Genomic DNA, 17,993 nt, shown 5'->3' on the forward strand with positions numbered 1-17,993 from the left:
TACGGTAGGTAGCCTAGAAGGAAGTTTTTCTTTTCTAAGCCCTCGTTAAACCATGTGTCGTGATTATAGGCATTGATCTTTATGAAGATCCAAGGGTTTAAAACGTGCTTTCTAGAAAAGCCACCCTTTGTGAGCTCTCCTTAAGCCATGTGTATAATTTTAGGCCTTTGATTTTAGATTGATCTAAAGGACTAAAACAATCCTTCCAAATTTGACCCAAAAGCATACTTTTTTATTCATTCTTCTTGCAAATCTATTATATAAGGAGGGAGATAATTGCATGTTTTCTTTCTTGCCATCAATTGATTGAGTAATTATTGGACAAAGCTCATGACCTTGCTACTGAAACTCCAATTTAATAATAGTGAGGATTCAGGTCCAATTTGGAGTTAGAGCCATGACGGAAAGGTTGCCTACCGCAACCTAGTTTGTTTAATTTGCAAGGTTATGTGCTCTTGTTGTTGGTCTGATAGCTAGATTCATGTCCTCATGTTCAATGTTGTTTACTAGAATTCTTCTCCTGGGCCTATTATGGAAAACTCATCTGCGAGAATATCTCATTGTCGAAGATCCCCATGGAGGAGGAAGTAGAATTGGTGGTTCACAGTAGCCGGTGGTTGTCAAGCTGCTAATTTACGTCACCAACATATAATTGGTGTAGCGGTTAGAGGAGATGGAATGGATCAATCATGTAGCGGTGGGAGGAGTTGGCCATGGAGTGGGCGGGACACAAATCATGTCGAGTGTTCGGGTCCGTCCTTCCTATTGGGCCAACTAGGACAACAACCCTTTACACAACCTTTTGGAGGATGGCTGCCCGTTTCGCTCACCCCTGCTCGGTCATATTCAAGCGGGTAACAAGGTGAAAATTTCACTAAGCCTGCCAAAGGCCATGAGATGTGAAAACCCTCTCTTCAACCTTAGATTATGACAACTCAGGTATATATACATTTATCAATGTCATGTCTCTGCCAAAAAAAATGCATTCAACTCAGATTCCCATATATCCTCTACGTACACACATCTTGCTAGCGAACGCACGACGAAAAACCTCAATGATGACGCGAAGCATTGATGAAAGTTTTTGGCCCAAATCACTCTTCCGTAATCAGTCTTTTTACCGCACTGGAATTGGAGCATCTAGTCTGAAATGCTACGGCGACTTTGGTACGTAGAATAGATTCGAATTTCGGAGATATGGAGCCTGGAGGGCGCAGCTCAGGCCACAGCGACGAGCTAAACTCTCAGATATTTGGACAAGTGTGACTGTGATCTCGAGAGTCGATACGCAAGAAATTCTGGATCAGTGACGGAATGATTATCGAGCAAGTAGCGACGCAGCAATTATCGGTCATAGGATCAGAACAACTTGAGTAAATGATGAACATCCTAGATAGGAGGGTGGCAGGGTCGTCGCGGTTGAGCATCAGATTGACGACGGCAAAGTGTGCCGTGGCAGCCGTGTGATAAGGGTGAAAGGTGCCGATTGATGTTGAGACTCAATTTGAGAGCTAGAGCCTGGGAGTGGATTGATGTTGAGTGAAGTTATGTAATATGATTCATGGCAGACAGAAGTAAGGCGGGAAACGGGCGTCGTAGGATGGAAGTGCCATGCACTGATAGATTTGAAGAGACATAAACTGTCATCCTGTCTGTTGGATTGCTGTCTTTCATTCCAGGGACCCTGGTTTTAGCCCTCTCGCCATGCGCGTGCCGACCGTTGTCTATTTCTCGGTTGGTGCTGGTTGGGAATTAGGTAGAAAATCGAGCGTCCGTTGCCCACTTGGCTAGCTTGTGTTGTATCCTTCGTTCCGATTGATTCAGGCGTATAAGTTTGGTTGTGATTGTCTGTGTCTGCCGAGAGGTGCTTGGGAGGTGTTTGAAGTTATCGTAGAACTTGTACACACAAAGAGAGAGAGAGAGAGAGAGAGAGAGAGAGAGAAGGTGATTCAAGCGGTTTTCCATGGCTCCCAAGCGAAATGGCAGAGGGGGCCGGAAGGGAGCCAGTAAGACCTCGAAGGAGACAAGGAAGGACGAAGTAAAGGAAATAGTTGTTGAAGAGGAAGTGAAGGAAGCGCTTGTAGCGGAAGAGATAGAAGAGGACGAGGTAAAAGAGCCAAGCTCAAAGAAAGCAAAGACAGAGGAGAAGATGGGTGGTGCGAACACTGCGAAGCGAGGGAAGAAAAGCAAGTCTCCCGCGAAACCTCTTCCGAAGAAGAAAGTTACTTGGGAAGAAGCAGAAGACGAGACAGTTCCTGGTCCCAAATCCGCCAGCGGCGTCTCTAACGTGATCATCATTGAGGCGAGGTGCTCTTCGTGCGCATTTGATCGATCTTAGCAGATACATCTCCATGTTGGTGTTGCTATCTCTGATGCTTCAACTATTTCTGTTGTTGCAGTAAAGAATGCAACTCGATCAAGACCAGGGCCGCGAAGGTGCAATCCGGCTTGAAGGAAGCCCTTCCAGAACTTGAAGTGCTCGTCAATCCAGAGAAAGTTGGTGTCGTCTCCTCTTTTTGTCATTGATCGTGCTCTTCTCGTTATTCCTGATCGCATGTGCTGTTGTCAATGTAACTGATCTAAAGTATTTGTAATTCACATATTCTTTGTAATTCAGCCAAGGAAAGGATGCTTTGAGATACGTGATCGAGAAGGGAAGGTCTTCGTCTCGCTGCTGGTACATCGCCATCTCTTCTGTTGTGTTGATTTACCTGTGTGACATGTCGCTCGTTTGAGCTCTCAGCTCCATCTATTTAAATAGCGAGATAATGTCACTACAAAAGCGTGAATAGCGACACGAGGTCTTTGAGTTCTGGGTTTTAAGTTATCCGCAGGGCTTGCTTTAGGCATTTGATGTGTCTAGCAATAATAGTTCATACGGTGAATAATGACACACACACAGAGAGAGAGAGAGAGAGAGAGAGAGAGCCCTCCTTCCCGTAATTAATCCTTTGGATATTCTGCATCAGGGGATGCCAAGACCCTACACAAAGCTTAGAAATCTGGACCTGGACAAGACTGTGGAGGAGATAGTTGCGAGAATCCAATGACTGCTTCCAGCCTTCTTGTTGGCTGTTGGCATTCATGGGTTGACGGAGATTCGTCTCCCAGTTTGGCTCCCAAAAAAAACTAAAAACAAAGATAAGACTCATCAGTGCGGTTTTGGGTTGACTTGTAAACCTAGTTTGTGTCAGCCTGTTGAGGAGACAGTTGAGAAAATCCAACGACCACTTTGTCTAGAACATCCTTTCATCGTGGCTTTTGGCATTGCGTTGCGGTATATTTGTCTCCCACGGTTTGGTTTTTTTGTCGTAATGGTGTGCAATTTGTGAGCTTGCCTACTTTGCTTCAAATCAACTTTTGTCAAAGCAAGTTTATCTCCACAATGAAGAAGTGTAGAATCTAGACGTTAGCTCCAAAATTGTTTGATGCCTAGGTTGTTGAAATGCCTCTATGCAGGCCTTACTGAAGGTTCGTCTTGGAGGTGGGCACTACGGTGTCGAAAGTGAATGAATAAAGAGAGTAATGCATAATATGTTGATTATAAATTAACGAGATGAAGAAAGGATGACATGCCGGTGCTTGAAAAAGACTTGACTATAAACTAAGCTGATAATAGCAGGCCCGATCAAATGGCGGATGCGTTTAAGCGTTCCCTTTTTGCGAACACCTCGACACAAATAGAAAAAGAAGAATTTAGAATATGCAAAAGAAAGAAAAAACACAAAACTTGAAAAGGAACACACACACACACACACACACACACACATATATAGATATATATTTTTTTTATATAACCACACATAGTGTGGGCGAGAAGGTGGTACGCTTCCTTTCCCAAATAGTTATAATCCGAGGGAACGGGCCCTTCCCTGTGCACTGAGGTTGTAATCATCGAGAATATTAGCGCCGAGATTGAGTATCACGAATATGTAAGAGAATGATATATTACCTAAATCTCAATGAGTGTATCTATATTGTAGCTCAAGCATCAACCAAATTCTTACCATGATTTTTTCCGTCATTTGTCGTGAAAATCTTGTCTCTACCTCTGAAATGGTTTCTCGATGTGAGCGATGTTGGAGAGAGAGGACGGTAGAGCCAACATCAGCTAGACGATCTAAAGCGTTGAAGTTTGCGAAATATATAGATTTAGAGGCCTTCAAAAGCACTCATGCCTTCCATCAAGAGCTTTTCATCCAAAAGCATGCTTTTCATCAAGTGTTGTAGGCCTTGGATCAAAATTAAATCCAAGGCTTATATTAGGACACTTGGCTCAAGGAGAGGCCAAGAAACCCAAAATTCCCCATAGGCTGCCTTCTGTAAAAATTTTGATTTTTAAAAAGTTTTTATTAGTGAATTATTTATTGGTCCACTTGTCTGTTTTTTCTTTTTATATGATTAATTAAGGGCTCATTAAGGGCATGTCATCCCCCTCTTTCTCTCTTTTTATTTCAAGGCAAGACCCCCTCCCTAACCTCTCTCTCTCTCTCTCTCTCTCTCTCTCTCTCTCTCTCTCTCTCTCTTCCAAGCTGTGCATCTAAGGCAGGCCTTATGAATGCTTTATGAGCATTCATCTTGTTGTACACTCATGGAAGAATTGTGTGAGAAATTGCAAGAGTTGTATCACAGGCTGATCAGGAAGCTAGATTCACTTCCAACCTATTATAGACCAATTTAAAGTTTTTCATCCATCAAGCTTGGCGTGAGCTTCACTTGACTAAAATGAACTTTACATAATTATTGTGGCTTTGAGATGCACAGCTTATTTAAAATGTCCATTTACTAGTGTCAGTGTATTAGGCATGCGACTGGTTTAGTTATTGCTAGAGAAGTGCAAATGTTTTTTTCCTCAAACGTATCTTTAGTATTCTAAACCTCTTCCAGATTCTATGGTTTTAAATACCTACCTTACAAATACATTATCTAATTCTTTATTCTTCGACTAACAAGTATTATACACATGGAAGAAAAGCATACATGCTAAAAGTACTTGTGTAAATTTTAATATTTTCTTATTTTTTAAATTAATTCAATTCTTTGATTGAATACCTTTTTAAAATTTAAAGGTTATTAGTATATAATATACATAAATTTAAATGTTATTAATGTATAATATTAATAATTTATATATTTATTTAAATTTATGTTATAATTACATTATATTCATATTAGTTTTTAAGTTAATAATGTATATTTCTATTAAAACTAAAATTTAATATCTAGTTAAAAGCAGGAAGAATATTATAGAGATTTTTCATATTAAGAACTACCTTATAAATACATTCACTAATTCTTCATTGTTTTAAGCATAAGTATTATATAAAGCATATATGCTAGAAGACTTCCCATTCAAAAATATTTTCATTGTTATATTTTTTTAATTAATGTATTTATATATATATTTATATAATATTTATATTAATTTATAGATTAACAATATATATTTTTAGCAAAATTATATTTTAATATTAGTTAATAAAAATTTAATATATTATGGAGCAAAAATATTATAAATGGATTTCTTATATCAATAAAGTGTCGTGAGAAGAGTTTTTGGAGAGATTTATGGTTAAATTTTATTTTGAAGTTATTGCGTACACAATAGGTAGAGAGGTTTGAGTGGTTTTGATGTTGAGAGAGAAATTTGTAATAAATTTTTTTCTAATTTATTTTTTTTGAAAAATTATTGCGTGCCCAATAGGCTGAGAGAGTTTGAGGTTGAGAGAAATTTGTGACAATAGGTTGTGAGAGTTTAAGGTAAAGAGGGAAATTTGTGGAAAAAAAGATTTAATGCAAAAGATGGTTTTTTGAAGTTGTTGCATACGCAACAAGTTTTTGAGAAAAGAATCGGATTTTAAAAAAAATTCAAATTTATAAAAACTTGATTCTTAGAAGTTCTTGCATACGCAATAGGTTGAAAATGAACTCACCTCTTGCAACATTTTGAAAATTTTGACAATCCTGCAACAGGTTGATGAGAGGAGAGAAGCATGGAGTGTGAAAGAATGAACTTTAAATGAAAGAGAGAATGAAGAAAGTTCTACTTATAGTGAACCTAAAAAAACTAAAAAAACCTAAAAAACTAAAAAAAGCTGACTTTACCTAAAAGCTACCCATTTCCTATAAAACTCTACTTCTCCTCATTCTCTCTCACAACTTTCCTGGAGCTCCTCCATCACCTCCCCACCCAAGTACTCCCTCTCTCCCTCCCTTTCCTTCCCCTCTCCTCCCTCCCATTGCTTCCCCTTTTCTCCCACTTCCCATACCCTCTCCTCCCTTCCCACCTCCTCCCGCTTCCCATCCCCTCTCCTCCCGCTTCCTCTCTCCCTTTCCCCCTCCCTCCTTCCTCTTCCCCCTTCCCCTCTCCTCCCCTCCCCTCCCCTCCTTTCCCCTGTCCTCTCCCTCCTCCCGCTTGCCCTTCCTCTCCCTTCCCCTCTCCTCCCACTTCCCCCTCCCCTCCCTTCCTCCCTTCCCCTCTCCCCCCGCTTCTCCTCCCCTCCTTTCTCGCTTCCTCCTCCCCTCCCCTCCCCTCCTTTCCTCCCTCTCCTCCCACTTCCCCTCCCCTCTTCTCCCGCTTCCCCCTCTGAGCGGTGAGGGGGAGGTACGGGGCGGGGCGGGGCGGGGCGGGGAGGGGAGGCGAGAGGAGAGGGGTGGGGCAGGGAGGGGAGGGGCGAGAGGGGAGCGGAGGGGCAGGGCGGGGAGGGGAGGGGCGAGAGGGGAGCGGAGGGGCGGGGCGGGGAGGGGAGGGGCGAGAGGGGAGGGACGGGACAGGAGAGGTGAGAGGGGAGGGGAGGGGCGAGAGGGGAGGGGAGGTGAGAGGGCCGGGGAGGAGAGATGAGAGGGGAGGGGCAGGGAGGGGAGAGGCGGGGAGGGGGGATTAACCTCTCGCAACTTGTTGCATGCACAACAGGTTGGCGCGGGCCAACCTGTTGCGTGCGCAACAGGTTGGGGGGAGGGTTACTCCCCCCCCTTCCCCCCCTCTCCCCTCTCCCCTCCCCTCCCCTCCCCTCCCCTCTCGCCTCCCCCCCCACCCCTCCCCTCCCTGCCCCCCCCACCCCTCACGCCTCCCCAGTGGGAGGCCCCCCCACCCCTCCCCTCCCCGCCCCCCTGCCCCTCGCGCCTCCCCACCGCGGGAGGTCCCCCCACCCCTCCCCTCCCCACCCCCCCCCGCCCCTCGCGCCTCCCCGTCGTGGGAGCCCACCCCGCCCCCACCCCTCCCCTCCTCGCCCCCTACCCCTCGCGCCTCCCTGCCGCGAGACCCGCCCCCATCCCTCCCCTCCTCGCCTAGCGGGGGGGGCAGGTGGGGGCAGGGTGGGGGGGGAGGTGGGGAGCGGGGTGGGGAAGGGGCGAGGAGGGGAGGCGAGGGGCGGGGTGGGGGAGGGGAGGCGAGGGGTGCGGAGGGGAGGCGAGGGGTGGGGAGGGGAGGCGAGAGGTAGGGTGGGGGGGGAGGCAAGAGGGGAGGCGAGGGGCAGGCGAGGGGCGGGGCGGGGCGGGGGAGGGGTTGGGGGGAGGGAGGGGGGGAGGGGCAGGGCGGGGAGGCGAGAGGCAGGGGAGGAGGCGAGAGGGTGGGAGGGGAGGCGAGAGGGGCGGGGAGGAGAGGGGAGGGGAGGTGAGAGGGGTGGGGAGGGGAGGGGAGGGGAGAGGCGGGGAGGCGAGACGAGAGGGGAGGGGAGGACGGGGGATTAACTCCCCAACCTATTGTGCTCGCAACAAGTTGGGGGGTTAATCCCCTCCTCTCCTTAAGTGGGGGTCCTTCAGGGCTTTAAAAAACTTAAAAAATAAATTTAATTAATTTAATTTTTAAAAATAAATAAATGAAAAATAAATAAATAAATAAAATTTAAAATTAAATAAAATTTTAAATATATAAATAATTAATTAAAATAAAATAAAATAATTTAAAAAATTAAAATTTAATTTAATTTAATTTAATTTAATAATTAAAATTAAATAAATAAATAAAATTTTAAATTTTTTAACTTTTTTTTAGAAAAAATAAATTTAAATTTAAATATATAGATATATAAATAAATAAATTTAAATAAATAATATTTAAAAAAATTTAATCAAATAAAATTTTAAAAAAATCAAATTCTTTTATCTATGTTTATAAAATATTTTGAATTAAATTATTTATGTAAAAATATATTAGATTAAAAAATAGTATCTATAAATATTTAAAAATATTTTTAAAAATATATTTAAACTTTTAAATTTTCAATTAATTTTTAATATTTAATTAGCAATTTTTTTAATATTTTGAGTTTAAAAATCATTGTTATTCTCATTTTTTATTTTTGATTGCTTTGTAGAAAACTATGGCTTTGAGTTTTGGTTCTAAGGTGTCTTTCAAATATCTTGAACATGCTTGGTATTTTATGGAGCACAAATCAAAGTATTTTTTGGTAATCACTGCTGAGAATGTGTTAAGCGTGAAATATTCTCTAGAGGCAGTAAGAAATGGTGGCATGGTCTCAACCATCAACATTAAAGAAAACAATTTGATAGAAGTTATGTGCAAAGGGAAGAATGACGATGTGGTCTACAAGTTACAAGTTACGCACAAGCACTTCTTGAAGCCCTTACCAGATTCAATTGAGGGATCCCAAGAATTACTTAGTGCCTTGGAAGCATTGAAGAAAATGTGGAATGCATTTCCAAGTGGTGGTGTTGTACCTTCAGCAGCAGTAAGTACGCCATCTATAACATGTAACCCTCAAGTTGTACCACCAATATTTGTGGCGATAACTACGTTCTTCAGCAAGAGTAACTACAATATCTACAGCAGTAACTACATTATCTCCAACTGTACCTACACCATCGGCTGCTGCAAAGTCTACAGGAACAAAAAGTGATCATGGAGCAGATTCAAGTTCCACAACTATTCCCAGAAAGAGAGCAAAAATAACTCCTACTCCACATGCAGATCATTCAAGTGCAGGTTATTTAAAACCAGGCGAAAAATTGGATAGTGATGATCAGGAGGATCTGCAAGAAGAAGATACAAGTCTCGCAGACTTTTCTATGAGTGTGGCAGACTTACATCCTCCAGAGGATGAGGGGTACATTTGGGGATTTTCACAATTCAGCATGGCCACAATGCTTATTGATTGAGCTTCGTTGTTCACAAATCAAAAAAGGCTAGATAAGACATTTGCATGTAAATTGTATGAAGATACGAGGAAAACAAGAACTCCAGTTGCCACTAATATCACTCTTCATCCTATGGCGTTTAAGATACTTCAAGAAGATGATCCTACATTGCCTGATGTCACATTTCAAAAGCGCGTGGACTTTCTTGATGCTTTTGAGAACTTTAGAAGGAGTGACTTTGTTCGTGGAGAGTCTTTGTACCAAAGTCGATATGGGACTGACATCAAAAAGAGATACATGTTGGCAAAGAATAGATTCTTGGAAAGATGCAAGTTTGAGCCCATTGATGGGCAACACTTTTGTGAAGCTTGCAGGATCGCCCTTGATGAGGGAAGAAAAGGAAACTTGCCACAGATTGAGTGGATGGAAAAGTTTCAACGGGTCATTTGTCATGTATGCATATTTAACGATGGCTCGAAGTACATTCTAGAATCAGAAAGGCTGAATTCTGCTCCATTTAGATTGAAAAAAAGCTCTTCTCTTTCTGAGATCCTGATAAAGGCAAGGGAGTTATGGGTGGGCTGTGGAAAGCCACAAACAGTGAAGGGTAGGAGACCTACATCTGAGTACTTGGTAAAGAGGACTCGGTTCTATAGATGCTTGAATGGTGGTGTAAGCAATACGCAAGGCATACCAAGTAATATGGTTGAGGCAAAGGATCTGAACACTGCCATTGCAAGATACAGGGATGTTACTTGCATTGTCTTCCGCAAGGACTCAGTGTTTCAGAGCATGGTGGATGTTTGCCAAGCATATGAAACAGGAAAGATATCCTTTGAGGCACCAGAGCACACTACAACTCAGAGGAAAGAAATAATGAAACCAATGTCTATTGTTTGGTGGAGAGCATTAAGGTTTGTTCCAAATGCAATAACAGAAGAAGTATGCAAGAAGATCCTAAGCAGTGACTACTTCTTTGGAAAGAAGAGCAAGCATAGCAACTTGGATGAAGTGGTCACTTGAATGATTCAAAGTGAGGCTGCTCTCTCGGCACTATTGTTTTTATTGAAATCTAATGATGAGTTAGTTGGCAAGTCAATTAATGTGGATAAGAAGAAAGCACTTAGCCTAGGTCAACTCCTTGATAAGATATGGGCTAGAAAGTGGTTGGCTTCAATGGATGCAAATGCCACACCAACAAAGGATCTAAGAGCTAAAATGCCAAAGATTGTTGAGACAGAATATATGGACATCAAGAAAAAGGCCTTGCAGTCCACTACCCAAGGTAGAGCAATTGGTGGTTTAGATGATGGTTCTCCATTCAGCTTCTCCTATTATATCTTGCTATCAGAGAATGATACAAATTTTGCACACATCAATGCCATTGATACAGAGCATTTCATAATAATGAGCGGTCATGCTTGGGAGAAGCCAGGTGTATTTTTCATAGATGAATTGCAAGACCTTGCAGTGTAGATAGTTGAACTTGTCCGGTTTATCATAGAAGGTCCTATGGCAGATAAGAAAAGATCAACGTTGGTCTTGCTCATGATAGAATCACAAAGGGATGCCTTGTATGCGAGTTTGACATCTGCATTTGGGTATTTACTTTCAAAAGTATACCATGGTATAGTCCTATGCAATCATATGACTGTCTTGGAAGGCATTGCCATTCAAGTCTTGCAGCCTTTCTTGATGTGCTTCTTATCCAGGGGTGGTGGCAATCTAATCAAAATTGCTTTAAGGACTCTCAAGCTTCATTACTTTGAGGACAATAAGGTTAAACTTGATGCAGCAATGGTGGATTACAGAAAGTCGATGGATCCTGATGTGATACTAGAGATGACAAAGAATTTACTGAATGATGAGTGGGAAGTAGCATTGTATCGAATGGGTTTTGCTACTGAGAAATTGCTACGCCAAGGTAGAAATGTAAATGTCATTGATACCCCCCATCAGATTGAGTCCTTTGACACATATTACAGTTGCACTACCTTCTTTGAAGAGGAAAATGTCAAAGAAGAGGGTAGTGAGGAAAATGTCAAAGACGAGGGTAGTGAGTCTGAGGGTGATGATTCTAGCTTAGGTGATGATGAGGATGAAAGCTCTGCATCCGATGACTTATGCCAAGAAGAAATCCGCACAAAGAATAAGGGTGATCAATTGTCAACTGAGTCAAGGAGGTTCCACTCATTATACGGGAAGGCTCGTGGCAGCAAGAAGTAGTAGTACAGCATGTCATAGGACAAGGTAAGCCTAAAGAGGTGGAAGCACTTCCCTTGCAATTAAAAGTAAGGAAGACACCTTTGATCTTGGGTGAAGGACATGCAAGTGGATCAAGCAAGGAAGCCTTACCCAAAGAAGGTATGGATGAGGCAAAGCATGACCAGGAGGAGTTACCAGGAGGCATAGATGGTTCTTCAACCATGACCTTACAGACTCCAGAGCAGCCTACTAGTCGGGAACCTAGTAGCCAGGACCCTACTCACCAAGAACTTGGACATGAGACTTTAGAGCAGCCTACTAGTCAGGTGCTAAAGAGCAAACTACTGAGACTCTAGTCTTAGAGTAGCCTATTAGTCAAGACCCTGGTAGTCAAGGGTGCATTGAGGACATTGGTACTAATCTTAGAGCAGCTTATTAGTCAGGACCCTGGTAGCCAAGGGCCTGGCATTGAGGACATTGGAGGAACATGATGGCTGACGGCTTTGTAATCACAAGTTTTGAACTTCGCAAGTTTTGAACTTCTATGTGAAGCGAATATCTAATAAAAAGTTAACTACTTTTTTTATTTCTTTACTCTCATTATTGTGTATAAAGATTGTTTATGAGGTCCATTTTAGACTTAATGGTGTATTTTAAACTTTATGTCAATGTATTTTTATAGCTAAGGGTGTTTTTCAATACCAAGTGAGGTGTATATGTATACCACTTACACATAAAAGGATCTATGTACACTACCTTTCTAAGGGGTTTATGTACACCACCTTTCTAAAAGAAATGGTCATAAAGGTGTGTGCACACTACTTATACATAAAGGTGTTTATTTACACCACCTTTCTAAGAGAATTGGTCATCTATTGATGTTCTTAGGTGATAGTAGCTCAATTCATAAGAAGTTATGAAGATGTTTACGTAGACCACCTCTGTAAGAGATTTGGTTATGCATTGATGTTCTTAGTAATTAATCACCAAATCTTTTGTTTGGAGTTGTCAAATCTCGTTCAAAAAACAACATTACTAGTATATTCAAAATTTTTGGACTGTTTTTTAGTCCATTTCTCAAATTGGACTTTACACAAGTCCAAAAATTTTGAATAGTGTGTTATAGGTGATTCCCCACACATTTGAATGTCATCACCTTAGATGACATGCTCACAGAGGGCCTCTTTATGGCTCTACTATATGGGTTCCCCCTAGATGTCGACGATGAAGGCCTCAGTATTTTCAGAGCAGAGTACTCTCGACTTGCTAGGGGGGGACGTAATCCGAGTCCTGGTAATGTGCATGGTCTTCGGCCTCTCTAGCATATCCTCCTTTGGCTCCTTAAAAAATTTTAATGCAACAAGCTAGACTGGCAGAAAACTTTGTACAAATTTCCTCTTGCTCAGACAAGGCTCTCAGCAATGGCTAGATGTAATCTTTTGGGCTCTCAACAATCTTTTGGCTCACTGGATGTAATGTTTTGCTCTCTAATGCTTTTATGTAATCTCTTTTTGTTCAATTTGAGACTCTCATTATGCACTGTTGTTAACTTTTATATTTGTATTTGAATGGTTATGGCCGCTACATGTAATCTTTTGGCCTTTAAGGCTCTCAGCAACAATAAGATCCTCTGTTCAATTTTTGCACAGTATAAGTTGATAATTTTTATATAATCTGTTATTGGACGTAGATGTACATTGTAATATCACTTGATAAATTATACTTTTTTCCTCATTTATACTTACTACAACAAGGACTAAAATACCAAGAAAGAAGGACTATAATTTCCTCTGTTTATGACCAAAATAGTGCTAAAATAACTCCAATGACCCCACCATTGTGGTTGCATGGAGATACATCTAGAAAAATTAAACTTTCAAAAAATTCAATTGATGATATGGTCCTTGAGGGGTCCCCTCTAGGGGCAAGGGCCATATCGACATGCATTATACAATATCTAGGATCCCACTGGATAGAAATGGCATGTCAATATGGCCCTTGCCCCTAGAGGGGACCCCTCAAGGGCCATATCATCAATTGCATTTTGCTTGGTTGCACAACGGAATACATTTTCCTTGCTACACAAATAAATAACTCCAAGAACCAGCGCGGTGGCTTTCATAGATCCCCTTTTGTTTGCCAGCGTGCTGGTCATCATAGACCTCCTCTTGTAATACATAGAAATAGGTAACGGAGCTATAACTCCAAGAACTAGCATGGTGCTCTCTCCAAGACAACCTTGAATTTTGGGTAATGACAGGTTGTCAGAGAGACTAGTACGCTGAGGCGATGCTCTGAATGATAGATTGCATCTCATTATTACACCAAAAACTAGTGAAGTGTCTCAAAGCCAACTTATGATTTGCATGGGTTGCGGGCAAAGAAGCGGCAAAAGGCTACATGATGACAGGTGATCAGCAAGCCAGAGACTGCATTGCGGCAATGTTTAGAATGATAGATTACGTCTAATTATTACAGCAAGGACCAGCGCAGTGGTCTCTCCAAGCCAACCTTCAATTTTAATGATATGCATGGATGCAGTGCCCAGTGACAGGTGGCAAAGCTGCAGCAAAAGGCTGTGCGATGATAAGTGATCAGGCGGTGTAGGCTAGAAGTTGCACTACGGAAGCAGTGCAGAGATGCCATGTGTCAAGCTATGCGGTATTCTGAACAAATAGATTGCATCTCATTATTATGCCACTGCGTCTTCATGACATCGGGGAAATTTCTTGCGAGAGTGCGGGTTCGTGCAAAATTCAAATATTCCCCCAGGAGCGCATTGCATCATGGCCCCAAAAATAGTTCCGCGATTGGCTACACCCAAGCAAATGTTGACCCTGGCTTCGTGACAGAATGGTACGCCTTATTTGGTTGAAGTCTTTATTAGATAATACGAAGTGTAAGTTGAGTTTTGAACATCAAATCTAGAGCAAAGGAATGTATGTCAGACAAGTGGATGCAACTTTTGATCTTTGGGTTATTAGGACAGTCCATGACTATGCAGTCCGACAAAAGTCCGACCATTGTTCTCTTATTTCTGATCTATTTGTCATAATCTAACTTGACATCATCATGTTTCTACATTGTATTAGCTTTGAGGATATGTTTTTTGATTCTAACACAGTTATTTAAGGCCTGCAATTATTGAGAGATAGTCCAACACAGTTTCAAATGACATTCGACCAGTCTGAAGCATAAATCCAAAACTTGAACAAATAGGAGCATGTATTTGAGGTACATTTATCTCACTATTTTTTGAATTACCTCAACAAAAAATTTCACTATTTTCTAATAATCATGGCAAAGTCAAAACAAAAGAAGTGTCTGAGGTTGCATTGTTTGTTGTCTAGAAATGTTGATCAAATGGAGGATTGTTACCTAAATTTGTGCAAGCATTGCAAACAACATGGCCATTGGAGGAAATATTTCCCATCACTATTGGATGACAAGATCTATGAGATCTCTCCTGCTTTATGTGAGATAAATTCTAATCAAAAGGTCAGAAAGCTCTTGGATAGACTTTGTCGAATATTCATCTTTTGGATATACTTTGTTGAATATCCAGCATTGCTTGAAAAGACAAAATTTTGGCATATCAAATTCCATCGAGGTGATTGACAATCTAATCAACATATCAATGACATCCTACATGCGCAACAAAGAGTTCAGATTTTGTAGTCCAAATATCGGCATGAGGACTATGATTCTGATTCTGATGATAATTCTGACTCAAATTCAAAAGATAATGGTAAGAATTGCAATGATAATTCAGCCATTTTTGTTCATAATCAAATGGACGCAAATGTTCCAGAATAGACCCAATTGGACATCCAATTCAAACAGCTAGACAACAATCTAATGATAGCTCGATAGTAAGCTCCAACAGTCAGACAACAACCTGAAAAAGTCAGACAATAATTTCAAAAAGTCAAATACCAATTCCAACCAATTTGAAAGTTCAAGTATGAATGTATATTCAATGCCAATATATTCTAGGGGGTTTCATCGACAAACAGAGCAAAAGGAACTTGGATCAATAAATGATGATAAAGATTATTACTTTCCGATAGAAGATGATGAAGAAACATATGATGAGTGTGCATGCTTTGCATTTGCACCATCTTTCGCTATTGATGTTATGTGGAAGCAAGAGAAAATCCATCCAAATGCAATCTTTGAGGAGCCTGACTACAGAAGCCCTTACAACAAAGAAGGTTTGAGATATGTTTTTCATTGTGAAGCAAGTCAAAGCAATGAAGCTGATGCTATTTCTGATTGTTATGCAATTGATTATGCAAAGATTGCAAATTTCATGTGTGAGGATGATGATGATATTGAGGAGTATCAAGCAAGCTCATTTGTGAGTATTTTTCCTATTTGGGATGAACCAATGGATCAACAATCAAAGCCAGGAATGAATCTATAGTTTGATGCCAATGATGAAGGAAATATTTTAGATTGTGATGTTTCTAATGTTGATATTCAAGTGGATGTATATATATGCGAATAGGATGTTGTGCGGGTGAATATTTAAATTTTGCGCGGACCTACGCTCTCACCGAAAATTTTCTTGACGTCATGAAGGCGCACTAGTGTAATAATGAGATGCAATCTATTTGTTTTGAACATTGTATAGCTTAACACATGGCATCTCTACACTGCTTCGTGTAGCACAACAGTCTCTGACCTATGCCGGCTAATCACTTATCATCGTGTAGCCTTTTGCTGCCGCAGCTTTGCCACCTGTCACTGGGAACCATACCCATGCAAATCATTAAAATTGAAGCTTGGCGTAAAGAGACCATCGTGTTGGTTCTTGGCATAATAATAGATGCAATCTATCATTCTGAACATCGTTGAAATGCAGTCTCTGGCCTGACCACCTGTCATCATGCAACCTTTTGTCGCATCTTTGCCCACAGCCCATGCAAATCATAGCTTGGCTTGGAGAGACCACCGCGTTAGTTTTTAGCATAATAATGAGATGCAATATATCATTTTGAGCATAGCCTCAATAGTATTGAGGCCTTCATCGACATCTAGGGGGAACCCATATAGCACAACCATAAAGAGGCCCTCTGGAGCATGTCATCTAAGGTGGTAACATGCAAATGTGTGGGTAATCGACTATGGGAATGAAGGGTCTCCACTAGTGCTAGCATCTCTACTCTAGGTGAGTGCAACAAAATCACCTTATATGAGAAGGCAGATAACATTAGGATCATAGAGCATCAAGGGGGGGTGGTAGTAGGCATGCTGAAGATGAGTGGGTGAGTAGCAGATGAGTAGGGGAGTAGATGAGTGATGAGAGTTGGAGGAGGGAGCGTGGAGCAAAGTAGAGCAGGGGCAAAAAAGAGCTAGAGGAGGGGTGTGGAGAAAAGTAGCAGATCATGTGGAGCAAAGTAGCAAAGCATGGGCAGATCAGAGCAACATAGTAAAATGCCAAATGCCATGGATCTTATATATATTATAATGTTCGAGCCACCGTGGTGGCTAGAGCTCGGGGTTCCATCCATATTAATTGTAGGCCACCGTGGTGGAATCTTAGGCACCACCCTAAATAGGCTGGTAATCATGAAGAAGATGCCATGTGGTGCCACTTTGGTGGCTGGTAACTACTAGCCTAGTGGAATCTTAGCCACGAGAGATGTGGCTAATGAGAGCCACCACCACTGGGTAGTAATTCCCACAAAGGTAAATCATGAAGCTCTAATCATTCATTACCATGCACTCTAGTTCTCTACTGAGCATGCGAGCCCAATGAGTGGTAATTTTTACTGCACTCATAGTGATCATGCATGCTTAAGCCTAGTGGTGGGTGAGTGCTGGCCGGTAATTTTAATTGCCAGCCTGGTGTAATACTCGTGGAATCATAGCCACGACATACATGGCTGTAATCACTCGTTACCATGCACTCTAGTACTCTCAGTGAGCATGCAAGCCCGGTGATTGGTAATTTTTACTGCACTTGTAATCATGCATGCTAAAGCCCGGTGGCGGGTGAGCAGTGGTGGGTGAGCAGTGGCACAATGGAATTGGAGCCACGACAAATGTGGCTGATGACAGCCACCACCATCGGGCATTAATTTCTACAAAAGTAAACCATGAAGCCTAATCACCTCTAATCCCTCATTAGCATGCACTCTAGTAGTCTCCTATGTTGGAGTAGCATGGAGACAAGATGGAGAGACCAAGATGATGAAAAGGGAGTATTTATTCATGAGATATATGCCCAATATATAGGCACAAGTTACATCCAAGAGTGACATCATTTGTGAGCTCAAGAGAGCATCTCTAAATCCACAATTATCTCTCTCAACAATCACACACCACAATCCTATATTCACTCAATCACACCTACTGACTGACACATCATCATTCATACCTAACTCAGGAACACTTACACACACACACACGTGTTCACACACTCACAACCATAGACCCTTGGTATGATCCCATTACATCAATTTGTCCTTGAATCCCCCCCACAAATTGATGACCTCATCCCTCAGCAGTAGTACATGGGATGCTCCATGGCTTGCCCACCATCATGTGGCAACACACATGGCCCCAACGTGTGACTCACTCCTAGGACTCTTGGTTTACAACTAGAGATAGACAATGACTATGCATGGGAATACCCTTAGATCCAGCAAGGTAAAACATAAGACTAAAAATCATTTGAGGGGGAC

At 41.8% G+C, this 17,993-nt stretch overlaps 1 protein-coding gene across 1 annotated transcript; it reads left to right on the plus strand.

The window, feature by feature from the left end:
• The first annotated feature begins 1,963 nt into the window (after positions 1-1,963).
• Positions 1,964-3,111, plus strand: LOC147881742 (uncharacterized). Its single transcript, XM_087401239.1, has 4 exons — positions 1,964-2,307; positions 2,400-2,496; positions 2,618-2,677; positions 2,970-3,111. The coding sequence occupies exons 1-4, from the start codon at positions 1,964-1,966 to the stop codon at positions 3,048-3,050; spliced, it is 582 nt and encodes a 193-aa protein (XP_087257365.1). The 3' UTR covers positions 3,051-3,111.
• Positions 3,112-17,993: the final 14,882 nt, after the last annotated feature.

Source organism: Dipteris shenzhenensis, chromosome 30, assembly GCF_047967505.1.
Source record: "Dipteris shenzhenensis isolate YYH24624 ecotype China chromosome 30, Dip_SZ_1.0, whole genome shotgun sequence".
NCBI lineage: Eukaryota > Viridiplantae > Streptophyta > Polypodiopsida > Gleicheniales > Dipteridaceae > Dipteris > Dipteris shenzhenensis.